The 20,705-nt window shown below is 41.8% G+C and overlaps 1 protein-coding gene across 4 annotated transcripts in view; it reads left to right on the top strand.

Annotated features, from left to right (window-relative positions):
- CCDC91 (coiled-coil domain containing 91) overlaps nucleotides 1–20,705 on the top strand; it is a 340,351-nt gene that overhangs the window by 176,253 nt on the left and 143,393 nt on the right. For all 4 annotated transcript variants that reach the window (XM_019544238.1, XM_019544237.1, XM_019544236.1 and 1 more), the window contains exons 9-10: nucleotides 19,291–19,383; nucleotides 19,512–19,580. In XM_019544238.1, the coding sequence (XP_019399783.1) occupies nucleotides 19,291–19,383; nucleotides 19,512–19,580 (162 nt within the window). The remainder of the gene's footprint in view (nucleotides 1–19,290; nucleotides 19,384–19,511; nucleotides 19,581–20,705) is intronic.

Raw genomic sequence — 20,705 nt, 5'->3', positions numbered from 1 at the left:
GGACTGGCCAAGTTCGCCGATGACACCAAACTTTGGGGCAAAGCATCCACGCCAGAAGACAGGCCGGTGATCCAGGCTGCCCTGGACAGGCTCAGCAAATGGGCAGACAAGAAGCTGTTGGTGTGTAACACTGAAAAATGCAAGGTTCTCCACCTTGGGGAAAAAAACCCCTGCAGCATCCTTATACGTTTGGCAGTGCTACTCTGGCTAGCACTAGGGAAGAAAGAGACTTGGGGGTTAGGATTGACCACAAGATGAACGTAAGCCTGCAATGTGATGCTGCGGATAGTAAAGCAACTAAAATACTGGCGTGCATCCATAGATGCTTCTCGAGCAAATCCTGAGACGTCATTCTCCCCTTGTACTCGGCCTTGGTGAGGCCACAGCTGGAGTACTGCACCCTGTTTTGGGCCCCACAATTTAAAAAGGATGTGGAGAAGCTTGAGAGAGTCCGGAGAAGAGCTATGTGCATGATCAGAAATCAGGAAAACAGACCTTACGATGAGAGGCTGAAAGCTAAGGGGCTCTTTAGCCTGGAAAAGCACCGGCTTAGGAGTGATCTGATGGCCACCTATAAGTTTTTCAAGTATTACCAGCAGTATCTGGGGGAACGTTTGTTCACCAGAGCACCCCAAGGGATGACAAAGTCGAACGGTCATAAACTACTACAAGACCGTTTCAGGCTGGACATAAGGAAGAATTTCTTTACTATCTGAGCCCCCAAGGCCTGGAACAGCCTACCATGGGAGGTGTTTCAAGCACCTACATTGAACACCTTCAAGAGCAAATTGGATGCTTATCTTGGTGGGATCCTATGACCACGGCTGACTTCCTGCCCTTGAGGCGGAGGGCTGTATTCGATGAACTTTCGAGGTCCCTTCCAGTCCTAATGTCTGTGAAATCTAAGATACCCCTTGGGCAAATACAAGAGCAGCCACAACTGGAGACTGCTTTGCAAATAATTCCCCTTCCCTCCCCACTTTTGCAAGGAGTTTCTCTGTGACTCATGCTGAAGTCTGCTGCCCCAGGGTACCTCAGCAGGAGATGTCGTGACTCACCACCCTTCCTCCCTTTACCTAACCAGCCTTCAAGGCTGCTTCTTAAAGAAGCCAGTTAACACATCTTTCCTATGAGAGTCAGAATGTAAACAAACACTCCATATGGCATTCTTTACTTGTACACAATAGGAATGTGTATGGGAGAAAGTAAAAGCACATAAAAATTCTTCATAAAGTGTCCCACTGCTCCTCTCCCTCCCCTGCTCTTTGCAGGAGTCTTCCCCTCTGAGCAAGGGTTGGGGGAGAAGCTCCTTCACCAGGGCTTCTCATCAGAAGAACGGATGGATCTGGGTAGAGGGGGAGGCCAGTGAGTGCTGGCAGAACAAGTTCCCAAGACAGGATACTTTTTTTCTCTTCAGGATAGTATGTCTTGTGAACATGAAGCAGGACACATGGACTGCTTACAGGAGTCAACCCCCCCCCCCCCCCCAACCTTCCCCCCTCCCAAAAACCCAGTCCTTTAAGCTACAGTGTCCCTACACTGAGTGCATGCCCAGAAGAGGCATCATGTTAGTTTGACCCAGTTCACCCAATGTCTGTATAGATTGGGCACTTTTATCTAACAGCTGATTGACTTAGCTATTAAATAAAAGCGCTAAAATGCCTCGTTGAAGCACCCAATCTATACAGACAGCGGGGAGCTGTGTTGAACTAACATGCTTCCTTTTCTGGTAAAGTGTCCCATGCCACTGTTTCCATTGGACAACATTTCCTGTTGCTTAATGAAAAGTTTAGGACAATGATAGAAAATAGGCATTAAAAGGCAACTCATTTTGTGCCTTACCATTTGGTCAGATCTGAACAATAAAATTAAAAAAGTGAATGCTTTTAGATGCATGTTAAGTTTTTGGCAGCTCATTGTTTAAAACTTGTTTGAGAGAGAACTAACACTTCAGTCCGTAGCATTATAGAAGCTCCAAATGGCTTCCTATTCCTGCCATCCTCCTCGTTTCTTGAATCAAAACTGTACTTGTGAACCAACAAAACTTTTATAGAGAGGATACTTGAATAGGGTTGCCATATGTCTGGGTCTTCCTGGAGCTGTCCTCTTTTTGGGTCCTCTGATCTCCATCCAGGTGGTTTTTAAAAATATGAACCAGTGTTCAGGATTTTGCTCTCTTCAGCATCAGTGTTTTTCCTGGCACTTCCCAGCTTGCCCTAGCATGGAGCTGCTTGGGGCTGGGGGGAGTGGTGGGGGGCATTGAAGGCTGAGGGCATCATATGCATCTGCATGCACACACACACATGGCCAGTATGCAGCCAGGCAGGGTCGTGGGAGCTTCCCCAGCAGCTGGATGCAGTTAGGTATATGGCGAGCAGGGGTTGGAGGGCCAAGACTTGGGGACTGTGCAGGAGGTTGGGGTGGGGTGAGGCATATGAGTCTATGTGTGTGTAGCAGTTGTGTGGAAGGGATGGATGTGTGAGGGGCAGTGGGTGCCTGCTAGCACTGGGGGAAACTGGGTGCCGAGCATGCAGAAGGGCAGGCAGGGAGATGCCTGCCCCTCCAGCGAGGGAAGGGGGCAGAGGGGCTCTTCGGGGGGCAGTGGGGAGCTGTATGGCTGGGCTGGCAGCACTGGAGCTGGTGTTCATGCTTGCAGGGGTGGGGCGGCCAGTTGATGCTGCAGGGCTGGGGGGAGCAGGAGACTGCAGGTTGGGAGTGAGAGGCACCAGCAGGGCTGGGTGGGCTGTGGCTTGGGAGTGAGGGGCACCAGGAGGTGTGGGGGACTGTGCGTCAGGAGTGTGGGACACTGGCAGTGCCAGGGGCTGAGGGTTGGGAGTGAGGGGCACAAGCAGGAATGTGGGTGCTGTGTACTGGGATTGAGGGTCATGGGCATGGCCCGGGGGCGGTACTTTGGGTTGGGAGTGAGGGGCACTGGCAGGGCCAGGGGTCTGCAGGTTGGGAGTGAGGGGCAGCAGCAGGGCGGGGGGGCTGTGGCCTGGGAGTGAGAGGCAATGGCAGGGGCAGGGCACTGGCATATCACTGCCCCCTCACAATCGCCCAGCACAACAACAGGTGTCCTAATTTTTGGAATTGAAAATATGGTAACTCTATACTTGAAGGAGTTTACAGATGAACTGCTGACTGTAGTTGCAGTATCAATGAGTGTATGGGCATTTGATCAAAATAAAGCAGGTTAACAGGAAGTGAAGACCATAAAACCACGTCTCTGCTGTAACTATTTGTGTGCTTACAATTAGCTAAACCAGAGTAGTTTAGTCCTAAATTAAACAGGGTTAAGTAGCCCCCACTTAGTTTTCATTTTCTGTAGGGCACTTGCCAGAATACTAATGGTAACTGAGGAGCAGGTGTCACAAGGAAAGTCCCTGTTTTCTTTCAGCTCATTTTAATTTGATTATTTGTCTATACCCTTGATCTAAGTAACAGGAAAAAAAATCTCTGGTCTTTAAAAATATATTTTTAAAAATCATTTAGAAATACTGTGAAAACTTACCATTCATTAGCAAACATGACCAATACTAAATGGATTGAATCTAATTGTTGGGGGATCATCTTAAATTCAGGGTTGTCTTGGATTTGGGTAAATATGGTAAATGAAAACTGGATAGTTTAATTCAGAATTTTATCGTTTTTTAAAAAGAGCTACTGTAGTAATTTCCATATGATAAAATATACTTTAATCACATTGGATTGCTTTGGTCTAAACTACAAATAAGCTGAAGTATGTTAAAGAAAATAAATTGATAGGAGTGCTTCAGTACAGAAGTGTGGATGCTAAAGTGTGATAGGCCTACTCATTATTAGATTAGGTTACCATTATTGAGGTATTATATTTACATAGTTGAAAGGTAGTACTTTCCTTTGAGTGATTGTGCATCAGGACATTTTCACTCTCTGGGTATTACCACCAGCCCATTTTTCATTGTCACTACAGATTGACCTAACCTCCTACCAGAATAAGGTTCTTCTGTTTAGCCTTCTACAGCTTCAAGTCTTTAATGAGGGGCTTCTGGTAACAGCTGCATACCTCAGATTCATTTGCAAGACTGAGGGTCACATCCAAGAAGGTCTCAGAAAACCCATCTACACATTACATTTAAGATATGATTAACCAATTAATCACATCTTAAATTGTGACCCAGCCATATGTTTAATCAGTTACTGGCATGATAAAACAAGGAATAAGCCATAAAGTTACTCCACCAAAAATGTGTAATAACTTTGCTGCATTCTTATCATGCCACTAATTGAATGTTTTGCCAGATGCTCCCAGCTACAGGGGTGCACCATGTGCTGCTGTGGTTGCAAGTCCTGCAGCTGACAGGGCTCATGGCTGGGGGAGCCCCGATGAGTCTCACAGCCCTAGGAGCACATGGAGTGCTGCTGTGGTTGCAAGCCCCATCAGCTGTAGGACTCATAGCCACAGGAGTGCATTGTGCACCCCCATGACTGGGAACCCCATCAGCTGCGGGATTTACAGCTGTGGCAGTGCATGGGGCACTCCCCAGGTTGCGAGCCCCATCAGCTGTGGGTTCTCAGTAGGTTTTCAGCCATGTGTGGCATGGCAGGAGGCATGATTGTGTGGATTGTCCATTGAATCCTATCACACTCTTATCTGAGCATCTAGAAGGACCCAGGCTTTTATTAGAATGAGGCTTTTTCATGCTCTGGGTTTGTGAGTTGACTTGAATTTCTGTGCACAAATTAGGTCAGGCTTTGCTAGTGGACTCCAACAGCAAGGATTTAACTCCAGTAGAATAGCTGCCAATCCTGGAGGAAGCTTGACCTGTTAATCAAGAAAAGAATTGTAGCATCTCTTACAAAGTTGATTAAAATAGCTTCTTGATCATCAAATTTCAGAGCTGCTGCTCTCTACCCCCACTCCCAGGGAGGATCCAGATGGGGTGTAGTAGTATGGATCATACCTGATTTGGGGATGTAAAGAAAAGATGTCTTCATTGCTTCTCCCCCAGCACACTGCCTGCTGAGGTTGGGAGGCAGCTGGGAGCAGAGCTTCAGCCACTCCTGCAGTGCTCGTGGCTACTCCCACACTACCCCTTCATAAAACCCTGGTTCTGCCCATGCTCCGCCCCATTTCTGTTTGTACTCCCCATTCTCTCAAACAGTGGAAAAATATAAAGGGACAAGAAGGAGAAAGCTGAATGAACACAGAAATAAAAGTCAACAGTTTTTCAATTTATGTTGAGTACTTCATTTTTAAAAAGGTGCTTACAGTATGAATCATTCCCTTCAATATTAAAGAGTTTGACTTAGAGAGGTAGTACTTTTTCCTGTATGCTTACCTTCCAGGCTTTTTTTTAATGTAGATGACAATGAAACACAGGCTCAGCAGCTGTAAAGGATTCACAGCTTTCCTCAAGAATGCTGCCTGGATGGACTTGAAGGGGAGCTGTTGTACAGTCTTCTTCAGTAGATGGGATGCTCACTGTCACCCAGTATGAAGTTGTGTTAAAAATATAATAATAATAATCAGAGGAATATCACAGCAACTCTGAAGTGTAACATTTTCTCAAATGGTACTAATCTTTCTTTAAGAAACTTTACACATTTGCACAATCTTCTTTGCTTCATTCTTATTCCAGTAAACTTGCACTTGAGATTTTTTTGCAGTGTTACCCTTAAGATGTCAGTATGAACTGGTATGGACAGAATATACTCTAGGGAACATCTGGGGTAGGATCCTTGTGGGTCAAGGTGTTCATGTTAGTCTTTAGCACCTTGGAGTCATGTATTGGCCAGTGCTGAAGGCAGGATGCCAGGTAAAATGAACCTGTGTTCTGATCTGGTAACATGTAAGTAATCTATATATAAAAAAGCCTTAATCTGTCCATAATGCTTTATTTGCACTCTCATTGGTTGTCTGACAGCCAGTCAGATTGAGAATAAAGCCTGATAGACAGCAGGTAGCAGCAGAGTAGTGGAGAGCCACCATAACAGAGGGTATGGAGTCTGGGGGGCAAGGCTGGTGCCACTGGCCTTGCCCCCCCCATGGTTTTTGGAAATGGCAGCAGTGGGTGGAGTGGACTGGGACCCCATGGGGGTGGGGAGCGGCTCCAGGCCCTGGGCTTGATGTGATGTGGGGAGGGAGAAAGGAGGACTGGGCATGGGCCTGGTACGGCAGTGGTGTTTTGGGGAGGGATGGGAGTGGGCTGGGCGGGAGCGGGCCCAACATGGCAGGGGAGGAGGGAAGTGGGGGCAGACATGAGGCTCTGTCCCCGCTTGCGCCCCGTCGTTCTTGATGGACAATTCACTGCAAATGTAGAATAGTATTGTTTTATTTGCCAAATGTTAAAAATATTGTACTACTTTTTTTTTTTTTTATCAATTGTGAACCTTCTCAGATGAGAAATGAGGCAATCCAAGGTCTGCATTCTCTGGTGATCATCTGGACAAAAGACACAAGGAAAGTTGAGAACAGTTTTAACTTGTTGTAATTTAAACTCAGGTAACAGATATTTAACTTGTGGTGAAACTTATTTTCATCACAGGGACCCTGAAACTAAACAACAGGTAGCATAGTGGAAATATGCAGGGTTTGCTGAAGCAAACACCATTGTGGTACTCTGCAGTTGCATGCATAGAGGAGAGTGGTTTCCAATGTTCTCCATTTTCCAAACTTAAACTAGCTCTTTAGGATATTGAAGCAAATCAAATTTCATCCTGCGTGTGTCCTCACTGACTGCCATGGCATGACGTGGAGGTGGTACCTAGTGGCAGCAACACCAGACCAAGCCCAACTGGCCTGGTGCATCCTGTACAAGCTAGGTATCGCCAGGAGAACTGGCAACCTCCAGAACATAGTAGCTGCTGCATGGGGCCCTAGCTCCCTGGTACTTTTGTCTGCCACTTAAACCCAGTGGAATCAATAGGCTGCCCTTTCTGTGAGGAGAAGATAGGAAAGACTCTCTTCCATGCTTTCCTGCATTTCCCCTGGCTGCAACCATTCTTTGCTGCCCTTAGCACCCTCTTTGACGCACTAGACCTGGACTTCTCTAAGACTATGTACACTTTCTTGACCATGTACTGAGTGGCCAAGGGGAATATGATCTTCCTGGTTAGTTTTTTGCCAGGCCAAGCCAAGATGACAACTGAAAAGTTGCAGAAACCAGGTTGCAGGGGCTGGCTCCAGTGATGCTCTAACTCTTCTACACTATGGTTTCAGCATGTGTGAAATTTGAATTTTGACACTTTACCTTGCAGCAAAACATGAACCAATTTAGGTTGCACTGGGCCATTGAGGAGGCCCTCTGCATGATGGAAGACTGACAGCTGATCCTCTGTGTGTAGCCCCTTGAGGGGCATGGGAGAGAGAGTTTCAATCTCATACCATGGTGGGTATTTTGTTACTAACAAGTATTTCATGTCTGGCCCCTGGGAGGGCCACATACCTATGCACTTTCGCTTTTGGTTTTTAATACTTTTTTAATAAAGATTTTAAAAAGTCAAAACAGATTCCTTATAAGGGACCTAGTGAAGATGAGAGTAAGACTGCCACTGACTAGTAGATCAGTATATAAACTTGTACTTAAAAAAAAGATTATTAAACCAGAGTTATTTTATCTGTTCTGCTATGTAAAGGGCTATGATACTAAGTATCTAAGATATAAGGTGGTTCATTTTATTCTCTTTCTTTGTACTTAGGTGTGAATGGTAAAAAGCTAAGGGAACTGAATGAGTAATTTCCTGATTTAAATATTGGTTTAAATCTGGATGCTAATATAATTGAAAATTATTGCCACCTGCAGGTATTTGATGCATTATGAACTGTTATTTGGTGTCAGCCCAGTTTTCTGTTTGATAGGTATACACCTAGAACCAGCACTCTTATACTATTGTCTTGAGATGATAAAGTAATAATGTAATTACTTTTTTCAAATGTCGGAACAGTAACAGGGCATGAGAACTATAATAAACAGAAATCTATGCTTCATAAATAATAAGTTCATAGACTGAGGCCATGACCTCTTAATTCTAGAACAAGAGTTTGTAAGTTGGAACATACATGCATTCCAGCCCTCTGCGAGAATGGCCCTTGTTCCATGTACTGCTCTGGGTCACCTTGGAGCAGTGTATGAGTGAAAACAGATGAATCCTGGGAGGGTTCCTGGCAGGGGAGAATGGTCCCCCCTTTGTAACACCACTCTGGTGAACTGGTAGGAGACAGATGCACCCAGGGCTGGGGGCCTTCCAGAGCTCCAAGAGCATTCTAGCCCTCAAGAAAATTCCCCCCCCTCCCCCCCCGCCCATGTTGGGAGTGGGGTGACAGGAAATTTTCCATGACACAGTCCCTACAGAGCTCCCTGACAGCTCACCCCTAGGCCAGCTATTAGGGAGACATTGCTTTTCTTGAAACTCCTTGAATGGTTGTATGCTATTGTTTTGTGCTGGAGAAAAAGCATTTCACTCCACACAAATGTAATGCTTGTCCATGGCCTGACAAGGCAGCAACCTTTATATCAGGGGTTGTCAGCTGGGGGGTACCCCCAGAGGTACTTGAGAATGCCCTAGGGGGTATATACAGGTGGGCAGGGATGGAATGCCACCATACACCCCACCCCCTGCTCCATGTCCGGCCATGTGCCACCCTCCCTCCCCCGCTTCACATCTGGCCACCAGGTGTACACTGCTCCACACCCAGCTGTTGGGGGTACACTGATCCAAAAAGGTTGGAAACCCCTGCTCTGTATTACAAACCACAGGGTTAACAGATGAGGATCTTCCCTTTTTCTTCCTTTCGTGATTTGGCTGACATATTTGTAGAAATCCTTCTTGTTACCTTTCACATCCCTTACTAGCTGCAACTCCAGTTGTACTTTGGCCTTCCTGATTTGTTTTAATAGAGTGGGAGAGAGATTTCTAGGGTTAGGAGACAAATGATCATAATCCCTAGATCATTGTGGGTACAGCATCACTCTAACACTACCATTTGTTGTTGGGTCATGTATATTTTATCTTATTTCATTATTAAATTTTCCATTAAGATTATTTAGATTTGTTTGTAAGTATTTAATTTGGGTGAACTCTCTTCAAACCATTCTTCGCTCATAGAATGACGCCCGGGGGCTAACAGTATGCAGGTTAGTTCATATCCTCTAGCATTGTTGAATTGTTCTCATTTAGGTAAGGGGAAACAATGGAGACTACTTAGAGAAATCTGTACACTAAGAAGTGCCCACTTTGTGTTCACTCATGTCCTCAAGGAAGGGATGACCATAGTAAACAAAAGAATAGGGCTTGTCCCCAGTATTGATTTATTGCTGTAGTAATTCCACGTGTGTGACAGTTGCTCCACACTCCTCATATTGGAAAGGGTGCTATCCAGAATGAGTCTGCTGACACCTTTTTTAGCTTTAGTTGGACAAAGGCCATGACACACTCCTGGAATGTCCATGTTTTGTCCTGCCAGTGGATCACCACATGTGTGGGTAGCAGATTTGTTTTATAGAAACCTTTCTCACATGTGGGGCAGATGTAAGGCTTTGACTATTCTTCCCCAGACTTTAGTTTTCTGAAAACAGCTGATTGCTATCCCCACTGCCATGCAGGTTTTGGTGCACTATGAATAATGGGTTTCTAACCACACTGTTCCTCAGAATTACCATAGACCTCTCAATCCTGTCTACATTTTGTAAGTTCCTCCAGATATCAGCCACACAGGTGAAACCTTGTCACATTCTGTACGGTTGTGTGGCCTGTCAGTAGAATGAATGAGCTTGTGGATTCATATGTTCTCAGCTTGGAAGATCTCCCACAGATTAGGCATCAGTATGATTTCTCTTTCAGGTGGATCTGCATGTGTTCCTGTAATTTACCCAGGTCCTGAAAAGAGGCACCACATTTTTTGTGTCGATAAGACAAAGCTTCTCTAAAGATTGACTCCAGTTTCTCCCCAATAACTTTCAATAAGAATATTGTTTTTGTCAGTCTCACTTAGTCCTCCCTAAGGACTCCAGGCTTTATAACTTGCCTGTTTAGAGGTCTGGCTGGAATCATTTGAATGCTTCTCACCAGCAACTTTGATTGGTCCATCTTGTTCTCAGGTACAGTTGCAGCTCTCCTCTGCTTCCTCCAATGGATTGACATTGTTGCCTTCTGAGAGCGCCCTGGAGTTCAATTACCAAAAGTGACTCGTGGGACAGGGAAACGCTACATCGCCTGGCCATGCACAGCAGCCCCACTCCTCATCCCAGTGCCACTCCAGCGAAGGCCACAGGGCCCAGCCCAGCCAACAAGACAGAACAGGGAGAGCCCACATGGGTTCCCCTCATGCTGTGGCTGGATGCATTGCACCAAGCTGGGAATGAGTTGGGGGCTGGCACTCCTCTGTTAAAATAAATAAATAAATAAGCTGAGCCATTCTCCAGATCACCTACTGAGCACTCAGCGCCTACAGCCAAATTAACGTAAGATTATTTAAGTTACATTAAGGTGGGAAAAGAAGCCTTCAGCCCCTTTTAATAAATCTCCACTGATGGAGATATGTAGGCATGTTTAAAAAAACAGGCATATTTAAAAAAAATATTTTAGTTCACTTTGAACAGCTTATTCAATTTCTGGTTTTTAACTTCCATTTTAGGATTAATCAAATCTATTTGGAACAAAACTGTGCAGATTAGAGATTATTAGTAGTAGTTTATGGATTAGTATTTGAGCTGCATAATAACTAAAAGGAAATCTGAATTATTTCGCTCACTTTGTAAATTATTTATAACATGTTTTGTGAACCCTCTAAGGACCTATAATTGCATACCTGAGTGTAACTTGTAACTATTTTTCAGACGCAAATTTATCGTACAAAAATTTCTAACTAGTTGTGATCGTGATTAAATCTGTTTACAATATCTTCTGTGACTCACATTCCAGGAAAAAAGAGATTTTTTTTTTTATTGCTTTTTTACAGGAATCAAGAAAAACCACATAACCTCTGTATTTATATTTGAATCTGCATCAAACGTTTTTGATTTGGAACTGTTGCCTAAATAACTTCTTGCAGGGGGAAAAACATTGCAGGGGGAGAAAAACTTCTTGCAGGGGGAAAAAACTATTTCTGAATGCTTTTTGTTTCAGGTTGAATTTCAAAAGATTCTTCTTGATCCTCTATTTTGTACTCCTTTTTACTCCAAGCTACTCTAAATTGTTTCCTTTGAAATATTACAATTTTACCCCCATTTTTAAATAATTATTTTGTTAAAATTTTCACCTCTTTCAGAAGTATAATATTGTATTGGAAGGACAAAAATAGAGCACTTTGCTAAATAAAACAAAAGAGTGAAATGTGGGGAAGGGGAAGCTTTCCACCTCCTTCTCTTTAACCCAGAAAAAATTATTGACTCTGAATTTACAGTTCAGAACAGCAAGGTAATTACATAAGATTTTATAATGTACTATTATTTATTCCTTGAAACAACTTATACTATAAATATGAACTTTAAAAATTTAATTGGAAATTATAATGCATTTTGTTTTTGCCTTGCACCAAGCCATCTCAAATCAAACATCCAGATCTAAAGGCTCATTCATATTAGTAAAAACTTTTAAAAATGAAAAAATGGTATTTGTCCATAAACATTAAAGGCTAAAATCTTACTTCACTTTACGTTTCTAAATGGCAGGTATGCAGTCACATAACTGAAGTTTTGGCATTTGCAAATGGTTTGACATTCTGTTTCCCCGTATGGCAAAATAGAATCATCCAGTGAGAGTCAGGCTCTCCCCATTTTAGCCCAATAGCCTATATAACCTGTGACGCTGATCTGGCCCATGAAGAAATTTTATCTGGCTCAAGGCAGCTAGGAGAATGGCAGCCCACTGCAGCCTAGACAGCAGAGGGGATGTTCCCAAGTCCAGGGTTTCATGTATATGTGATGCCAGTTGTGTGCAGTTACCTGTGCCTTTTCTTTCTGTAGAAGGAGGGAGATGTACTTGAGGTTCAAGGCTCATCTCAGTGTGTACAGCCTGATACTGTGATGAGTTTCGTAAGGGAAGCAACACCCACCACAATTTTGAGACCCTTCAGCAAAAGACCTGAGATGCATTTTGTTGCTCCTGCCTCAATCAGCTTCTGTAACAGACCCAAGATTGGAATCTCTTTGACCTTTTTCTAGGAGTAAATCTGTTACCATAGACTTCCTGGAACAACCCAAATCAAAGTCGTATCCGAGAATCCAACACTACCTTTTTACCTTTATAGTCTTGCAATAATTTGGTAATGTGTCAACCTCTCTACCTATTCATTTGGTTAATTATCTCTCTGACACAGGCTGTGAATCTGTCTTCCAGTTCCTATGGCTCTTTTCAGGTACCTCCACCTGACACAGATGCTGGTTAAGATATAAGGAAAGAGAAGAAGAAGCAGGTGCGGGCACTTGAGACAGCACTACAGTGATGAGCTGCATGCATAAGCAGAATGTGAGAGTATTTCCAGTTCTTACTAATAAAGACCACATCTATTTTTTCGTATTTGAAGCATTCAGAACTAAATCCATCGTGTAGCTCTCCAGCTTGCCAGTGAGTGCATGAAGGCAAATGTGTACAGCCAGAGGTTTCAGAATCAGCATGAGTGAATCAGCAGTGATGTAAGCATCATTTTGCAGATGATCTCATTGATAATAGATCATTTTCCATCCCAAAAATATGAAACGTCACTTGTGCGGTACAAGAAGACTCCAAGATAAATTCTCTCTCAGATGTTTTTGTGCTGAGTTGAAGACATCTTACAGCTGTCTTACAGTTTCCTGATACCAAATGGAGATCAGGCCAGGCAGAGTTAATGTTGATAGACTCTGTTCTTTTATTGGTACTGGAGTCTAGACTTGTTCAGATGACATGTACTAGCTCTACCTCCAGACTTCCTATCCTAAAAGCAAGAGAAAATTTTGCCGTACAACTCAGAGACACATCAATTTGATGAATGGAAGCAAATCTGATGACCGTGAGCCAGAAGAAGCATTTTTGCTCAACAAGCATTTGGCCCAGTCTCTTACAGTCCGACAAGGGCTCACCCTAAAATCCTGGGCAGAAATGGAAATTGTTCACTTCCCAGACAGCTAATAAAAGACACAGTTCATTTTGAGCTATGGTCCTTGCATTCCTACAGTATCTTCTCGTCTTTGAATGTCCAGGATTAGCCTTAGTCTCCCCAAAGATTTTATGGCAGTACAGATACTCGTCACAGTCACATTAAAAACAAATCCATCTTCCTTTTTTTAGGTTGATGCTCTTTATGGTCATCGCTTGTACAGATTATTTTTTAAAATATGCCTACTTAAATGGCTGTTAATGTAACAATTGTCTTCTTAGTGCTTTGATTATTATTCCACCTACAATTTAGAAGAAGAAAGTTCCTGTGAGGCCCCATCTAAGCTTTATGCCTAAGGTGGTCTCCACTTTCTACTTATTTTAGAACATTCCCTGCTATCTTATCTTTCCTAGATCCAGTTCTGAAGCAGGATGTCTCCATACCCTAGATGTAAAGAAGATTCTCTGTTTTTCACCTGGAAACATTCTGGAAATTTAGATCTTCCTTTAGAAGACCCAGTAGGTTTTTGCTGTTACATCAGAGTAGATCCAGAAGTAACTCATCACTGAACAGACTTTTAAATCAGAGAATATACAGAACACTATTACATTTTAACTAGGAAACCAGTAGTACTAGCTTGAAAACTCATTCCACAAAAATCACTGGCAAATTAATGCCTTGTCTTTGGCAGGTTTCCCTGCTGGAGGTATTCAACGCAGCAGCTTAGAGTTCACTGCACCCTTCATTAATCAGAATTTCTAGTATTTAGCATTTTACCTTCTGATTCCCAGTTTGAGAAGTTAATGCTATCATTTGCATTTGGCTAAGAATTATTCACTCACTTTCTCACTGCTAGAATTCTGCTAACAAAGCTTCCACAATTAGGAAACAGCGTATTTACCAGGAATTTATTTAAGAGCATTCACACTGTCGTAATGCTACATGCCTGTTCCCATTCTCTTTTGGTGTGCTGTATAATATCAGGACACTGAAATCAGATTTCAGTAGGAGTTAGGCATGTAAGTACCTCCTGGGAATTTGTGCTGCAATGATGCAACTATTTCATGCATCCACCCTAAAAAATACACAACAGGTCTGATAGCTTGATACCACAAGTACTAAAACCCATTAGTGAGAATACATTAAGATGACTCCTAAAGAGTTACTGGCAAATAATCTCTCCTCTTAATTGGATGTTTATCATCTGCATTTCACACCCCCTCTTTATGCATCTTAAACTCCATAGTTTCAAAATCTGTTCCTGAGAAAAGAGCTGTTGCAGTATTGTACTCTGCTTAGCCCATTTCCAATTATTTCTCTTCAAATAATTTGTGTAATTTAATGGTTGAAAATTCCTATAACCTTAAAAAAGAAATCTTATTGGCTCAATGTAAACACTGAAACCAAATAAACAGTCCTGCAAGGTATTTCTTTAGCTCTAATACAAGTGAATATGCTTTCCTGGGCTGTATGGACAGCTGTTGCAACATTTGTGATGATATATGAACTTCTGGAAGTTCAGATATGAAGGCAGCCTTTTATGGAAGGATTACTCTGCATGAATAAACATTTACATTATAATAGGAAAGGACATGCTAAGTTATTCATAAGGATCTTGTGACCTTGATAAAATTATGATTTTAACATCCCGGTTTCTCATGTAATTTTTTTGAGACTCTTTAAATGTATTTTTATTTGTAACGCATTAAATAAAAAGTCTCAGGGGAACCTCAAAATCCTTATATTTCTACATTTGAAAATATTCTAAATGCACACACAAAATAGCATAGATGAGTTAATGTGCAAATTTGACTTTGTCTTCCAAAAACCTTCATTCTAAAATTAACCCCCCCACCACCAAATTGTGTTAGTTTTATACATGGATAGAAAAAAAAGTTCAACATAACCCAAAGACTTTACTAATTTTATATAAATTTCCCCAAATATACCTTATTACACAGTACAGTATACGATTTCTTACCTACTAAAAAGATAGGCGATCTTATGATAAAATTTTGAAAATGGACTGCTAACTCTGTATGTAATAACTCTACACATACATGATTTAATCTCTTTTCCAGGATGCGTTTGGTCATTAGGCAAATTTTTCTTTTGTCATTACAAGCGACCCTCAGCATTCGCGGGGGATACGTTTTTGTATCCCCTGGAAATGGCAAAATCCACAAATAAGGCACTGCGTTCACATCCCCTGCGACTGGGTGTGGGGGGCACGGCTCTGGCGGCAACAGTGAGAGCCCGGCGGCAGTGGCAGAATCCTGGTGGCAGCAAGCACTGAGTTCCCAAGGAGCTCCTGTATATAAAGTGCATTTAAAATGTGGGTTCGGCTTTCTTGAATAGTTGAAACCACAAATGCCAAACCCGCAAATAAGTGAGGGTTTCCTGTATTCTTGAGTAATGATAGTATATTTTTCTTTAAAAGCACTTTGTGTGTTTAATTTAGTTAAGGATTTAGCTTATAGTTATTGCTAACTCATATTTTGCTGCCTTTGTTATCTCAGTGGAATTGGTAGTATTTGAAAAAATTACCCATCAGTATATTAATGAATTCTTGTAGCAGTTCAGAGTCATACCAGACTGATCACTGTAAGGATATACTCTTCTTGGGGAAAAAAGTTGATGGTTCAGAGATCAAACAAAGAATCAGAACCTTGTAAGGTCTACATGGCGCAGATAATGGGTCCTTTTCCTAGCTTGCAAGATTGTGATCCCAGAACTCCTTTCTGCTTTTCAATTCTGATACACTGAGTTGAATTATGGAATTATTTAAAAGGAATGTATAGGAATGTAAAGAAAATTAGGGGGTTTTTTTTTGCTTTTTTAAATACCTTAAGTAATTGGATCCACAGTGAAACCTGTTAAGAAATCTGTAGTATTTCAAAATTGGAAATATGATTCTTCATGTCAAAATATACTTGGCTGTCTTAGGTTCTGATACTGTTCTAGAGATATCATCTTCAGAAACAAATTTGCCATTCTATACACTGTCTGTACCATTTGAATTGGAGATAGATTTTCCTTGATACCATTTTAAGCAATCTGGGTCTGGTCTAAAGTCTACTGAAAATAATGATGGTCTGCCCTTTGACATCAGTGTGTTTTGTTTTGTACCCTTCCATTGGATCAATAGTTTGTAATTTTAAGTCTTCTTTGCATTGTTCTTTCAAATAAATACAGACATTCATCTTGGAAAATCCTATTTTGAGAGACTCCTAATTGCAATTCTCTTGTAGTCAGTGAATCAAGTAACCACAATGTAGATGGTCTCTTAAATTAAATTTATAAACTGTTTACTTTTTAATACTTTGTTTGTTACTGGAACAAATAAATATTGTTTTTAATTTCCCAAAAGATGAAGGTTAATGTCAGAAAATATGGGACTGCAGAGGAAGTTAAAATACACCTCATTAAGTACAAACATGATGTGAATTTCAGTGTACTTACCACAGGTGTTTTGCATTAAAATATGTCTGCTTCATTCAGAACTATTTTAAGTAAGTTCACAGGGAAATGCCTTTTTGAATGTTTGTACTGGAAGAGCTGATATTTTATGTTCTATTCTTCTTTACACTGTCTAAATACTTTTATGTTCTGCTTTTAAAATTTAAAAGTATTTTTCATAGTACATCATCTTTGCAGTTTGGTAACAGATTTCAAGCTATAATTAGAGAAAGACTTTAATTAAAAACCTACTAGGTGCATACCGTAGAATGATAGCCTTTAGAATAAGTTGTCAAAAAGGACTGCTCACTTGCTTAACATTAACCATGTTCTTTTTTGTTTGAGCTAAAGGCGTCATATTTTGTATGGTTTTATAATAATGTCAAATGTATTTTTATTGATTTTTGTCTTTGATCTTGAGAAATGTTATGATACTGTATATATGATTTAAATTTACTGTACTCATATTTTAAACAGTATGTGGTAAGGTTTACTGATTTGTTAGCTAGTTGTCTTGACAAATACACATGGTATCAATACTTTCCAATAATAATTTTTAGATTTGGATCACAGCTCAGTTTAAAAAAACCCCCACATCTTTCACATGCTTTCCTTGGTTTCTTGAAAAACATAGATAAAAGGATTATAATTAGAAACAGTGATGTCAGATTATATAACCAGACATAGAGTACTCGGTCACTTACTCTCAGTGTTCACTGTCTCCTTGAAAAATGTTTTAAATTACAAGAACTTGGGAAGAAAGCAGCAATTTTTACTCTCATATTCTGACCTTTGAACTTTATGGTGTTGGAATTGATTGTAGATGGAGTGTTTACAGTTGCCTTCCCCTTCATGATATATTCAAATGAAAGCTTCTATGAGAATACTTTAAATGCCAAAGGCATTGGAATGAGTACTTGTTATTAAGTAACATTTTCATGGCTATGTTCATAGCTTTTATAAGAATTATTATGTCTGCTGTATAACCTCACTAAATAGTATTTTACCTCTCTTTGTTATATATATACAATTAAGAAATAATAGAAAATATTAATTAATTAGATTAATATCTCATGTCGCCTATAATGGCCTTTGTTCCTGTTATTACTAAGAGACCAATTTATATATGGTTTGTTTAACACAGGGGTGGGCAATAATTTTGGCTTTTGGGAGGGCCACTTAATGAGTTTTGATGAGCTGATGAGGGCTGCAAGGGTAGCCCCACCCCTTGATAGGTGCCCCATCTCTGGACTTGGAACCAGAAGTCCCACCCCTAACCCCTGACCTTTCCCATCGGGTGTTCCCCCTGCCCCTGGAAGTACTCCTTTTGGGAGCGGGGTTACCATCTGAACCAGAAAAAAATCCAAATCATATACTAAAAGTCAAACACCTACAATAACATATTTTAATTTTATTACCAAAAAAAATACTTTCATGATTTGTTTTCTGCAGTGTATACAGAGATGATTGCATAATAGGTCAAAATAAAGTCTTACTCTTGTATATTGTGGGGGGGAGGTGTGTGTATGGTAGGGTGTGGGTAGGTGTGGAGGATGGGGGGCTGTGAGCCCGCACCAAACACACCCCTGCTCATGGTGCACAGCTCTTGCTGCTGGCTGCAGCAGCAGCAGGCAAGGGCCCTCAGGGCACTCATTGCCTGTGCAGTCACTGGCATCCAGCAGCACATGGCTCCAGCCAGAGCTGCATGTGGTGGCAAGGAGTGCAGTCAGCCTGGCCTGCCTCTATCATGTGGGGTTCTCTGTGATGCACATGTAAGTGACACTGGGACAAGCCCTACACGATGGAAAAGGCTGCCTTCCACACTCCCTGCCACCATGGTAGCAGGAGCGGGCCTCCCTGCCACTTCTGGCAAAGTCCCGGTAGCTTCACATGTTGGGGAAGGCAGCTAGCTCCATTGTACAGGGCTTCCCCCAGTGACATGCGAGTGCCAGAAGCTACATATGTGCTGGAGGGAGCCCTGCATGATAGAGGTGCACCACCAAGTGCAGTGCTGGCTGGAGCCACGCACCAACTGTCAGCAGCACCTGCACAGGTCAGAAGTGGCCCGACCACCCACCCTCGTGTGCAGAAGGGGCCGGCCCAGCTAGGACACAGCTTCCAGGTGGGGCTGCTGCTGCCACTGCTGCAGTTGCCAGGGGACCTGCGAGCGCCCACCGCCTACTGCTGCAGCTGCCAGCAAGGGCTATGCACCATTTGGGGGGAGAGGAGTCTCCACAGCCACCACCCTCCCTCATACCCACACGCTGTACACCCCAGCTCCATGTTCCCACTGCCCTACTGGGCATAGTTTTTGCACTCCTGCCAGCCGCAACCCCATGCTCTGTGCCCCTGCCCAGCTGCACCTTCCCCATATCCCCACTGCAACTCCTGCCTGAAGTGAGTGCAGCAGCAGGGAAATGAGGAGCTGCTGGATGTTGGGAAAGCTGAGCAAGTCCTCCAGCGGCTGCAGCAGTGGCAGCAGCAGCCCCACCCAGAAGCTGCATGCTGGCTGGGCCGGGTCCTTCCGTGCACAAGGGTGGGAGTAAGTTGTGTTGGCTAGGTGGGGTATAACTAGTTGGTGGCTGTCTGCGGGACGAGTGAAATTGCCTGGTGGGCCAGATCTGGTCCATGGGCCGTATTTTACCTGCCCCTGATTTAACCAACCCTAGACTGTGACTACTAAAAGTAAAATATCCATTTAATGCCCTCACTAGCTGGTCATGTTTGTGTTTCTACTATAGTTTATTAATATATTATGATTATTTTTCTTCAAGCATCAGAGACTCCTTGGCATGCTGGAAACAGAGAAAGAAATGTTAGCTGGAAGGGTAGAAGAAGCTTTGATGCAAGAATCACAAAAACATACGGTAATATTTACATGCTTGATGCTATACTATTGAAGTCAATACGAGTTTTGTCCTTTTTTAGCATTTGAAACAATTTTTCCCACTGCTCAAATGTTGTATTGCAATTTAACTTTTCATATCATTTGCAGGAAGTACTGGAAAAATGTTTGGATGAAGAAAGGAAAAGAAGTAAAGAGGCTCTGGCAGCTGCTACAAAGGTATCACCCATTAAATAGCAGATATGCAATATAAATACCATGTGTGCCATTAGAAAAGCCAGGTTAAGAAACTGACTCATATTTCATAAGCAAATCCATTTAAGTCCAGATCCATTAAAAATTATGTTTGTAAGTATGTTTAGAGAGGAATATTGTTATAGAAGTCATGAAGACATCTAAAGCCATCAGAGATCTCTGGTGATAGAAAATGTAATGTCCCATTTTCTTTTAATTAAAATAGCACATATCTTAGCTTTTTAATTATACTGGATGCATCCACATGAGACACTAGCTGTACAGTAGCCTAATAATACTGCACAGTAGTGCATCACAGCAAAAACAATGCTAATACACTACTGCCTAGTATTATTAGGCATCACTGAAAGGGCGTGCGCCGGCACTACTGTGATGTAACACCGGTTATTGCACAGTGATTTAGTACTTGATTACACAAGTACTAACCTTAATGCACAGTAACTACAACACATTAGTGAATGTGTAGATGCTCCCACTGAGAAGTTAATGTATTATAGTGGAGTTATATAAACAAGTTATATATTATAGTGGTGTTATCTAAACAAAAATTAGTTTTTATACCATATATCCAACAGCCGTATTATCTTTTTGATTTCAAGAGCCAGATATTGGGGTCTTCATCCATGTGTCAAGTCATGTAGCTCCAGATGTTACTGAATGATTTTTTTTTTTATATAAAGTCATTTTTTGGGGAAAAGCGTAAGCCGTTCGACTTAAATTAAGTGAAGTTTGTCAAACGTCTTTGGTCAAAAACTCCAATTTCATTGCCAAAAAATTTTGGTTATTTGATTTCAGTTTCCTCATGAGATTCAGTATCATTTGGCTTTTTATATGATTTGTTTAATGCTTCTCAATAATACATGCATTGAACACAGAAATATTAATATTATGAAATCAGGTAATAATTTTTGAGTGACATTGGAATGTTATGTTTTGTTGCATAATCCAATACAAATGGGGTTCAATTATATGAACAAAATTGCTGTCTTTCTTTCCAGACACTGAAAGAATCTTTAGTAATGTCTCACTGCATGCAAGTGATTCACCTATGTTACTCTGTTTATAGCTTCTTATATTGTTTTTATAACC

The sequence above is a fragment of the Crocodylus porosus genome, unplaced genomic scaffold (assembly GCF_001723895.1).
Source record: "Crocodylus porosus isolate Cpor-Errol unplaced genomic scaffold, CroPor_comp1, whole genome shotgun sequence".
NCBI classification, from domain to species: Eukaryota; Metazoa; Chordata; order Crocodylia; family Crocodylidae; genus Crocodylus; species Crocodylus porosus.
This window is presented reverse-complemented; position numbering and strand designations above follow the sequence as displayed.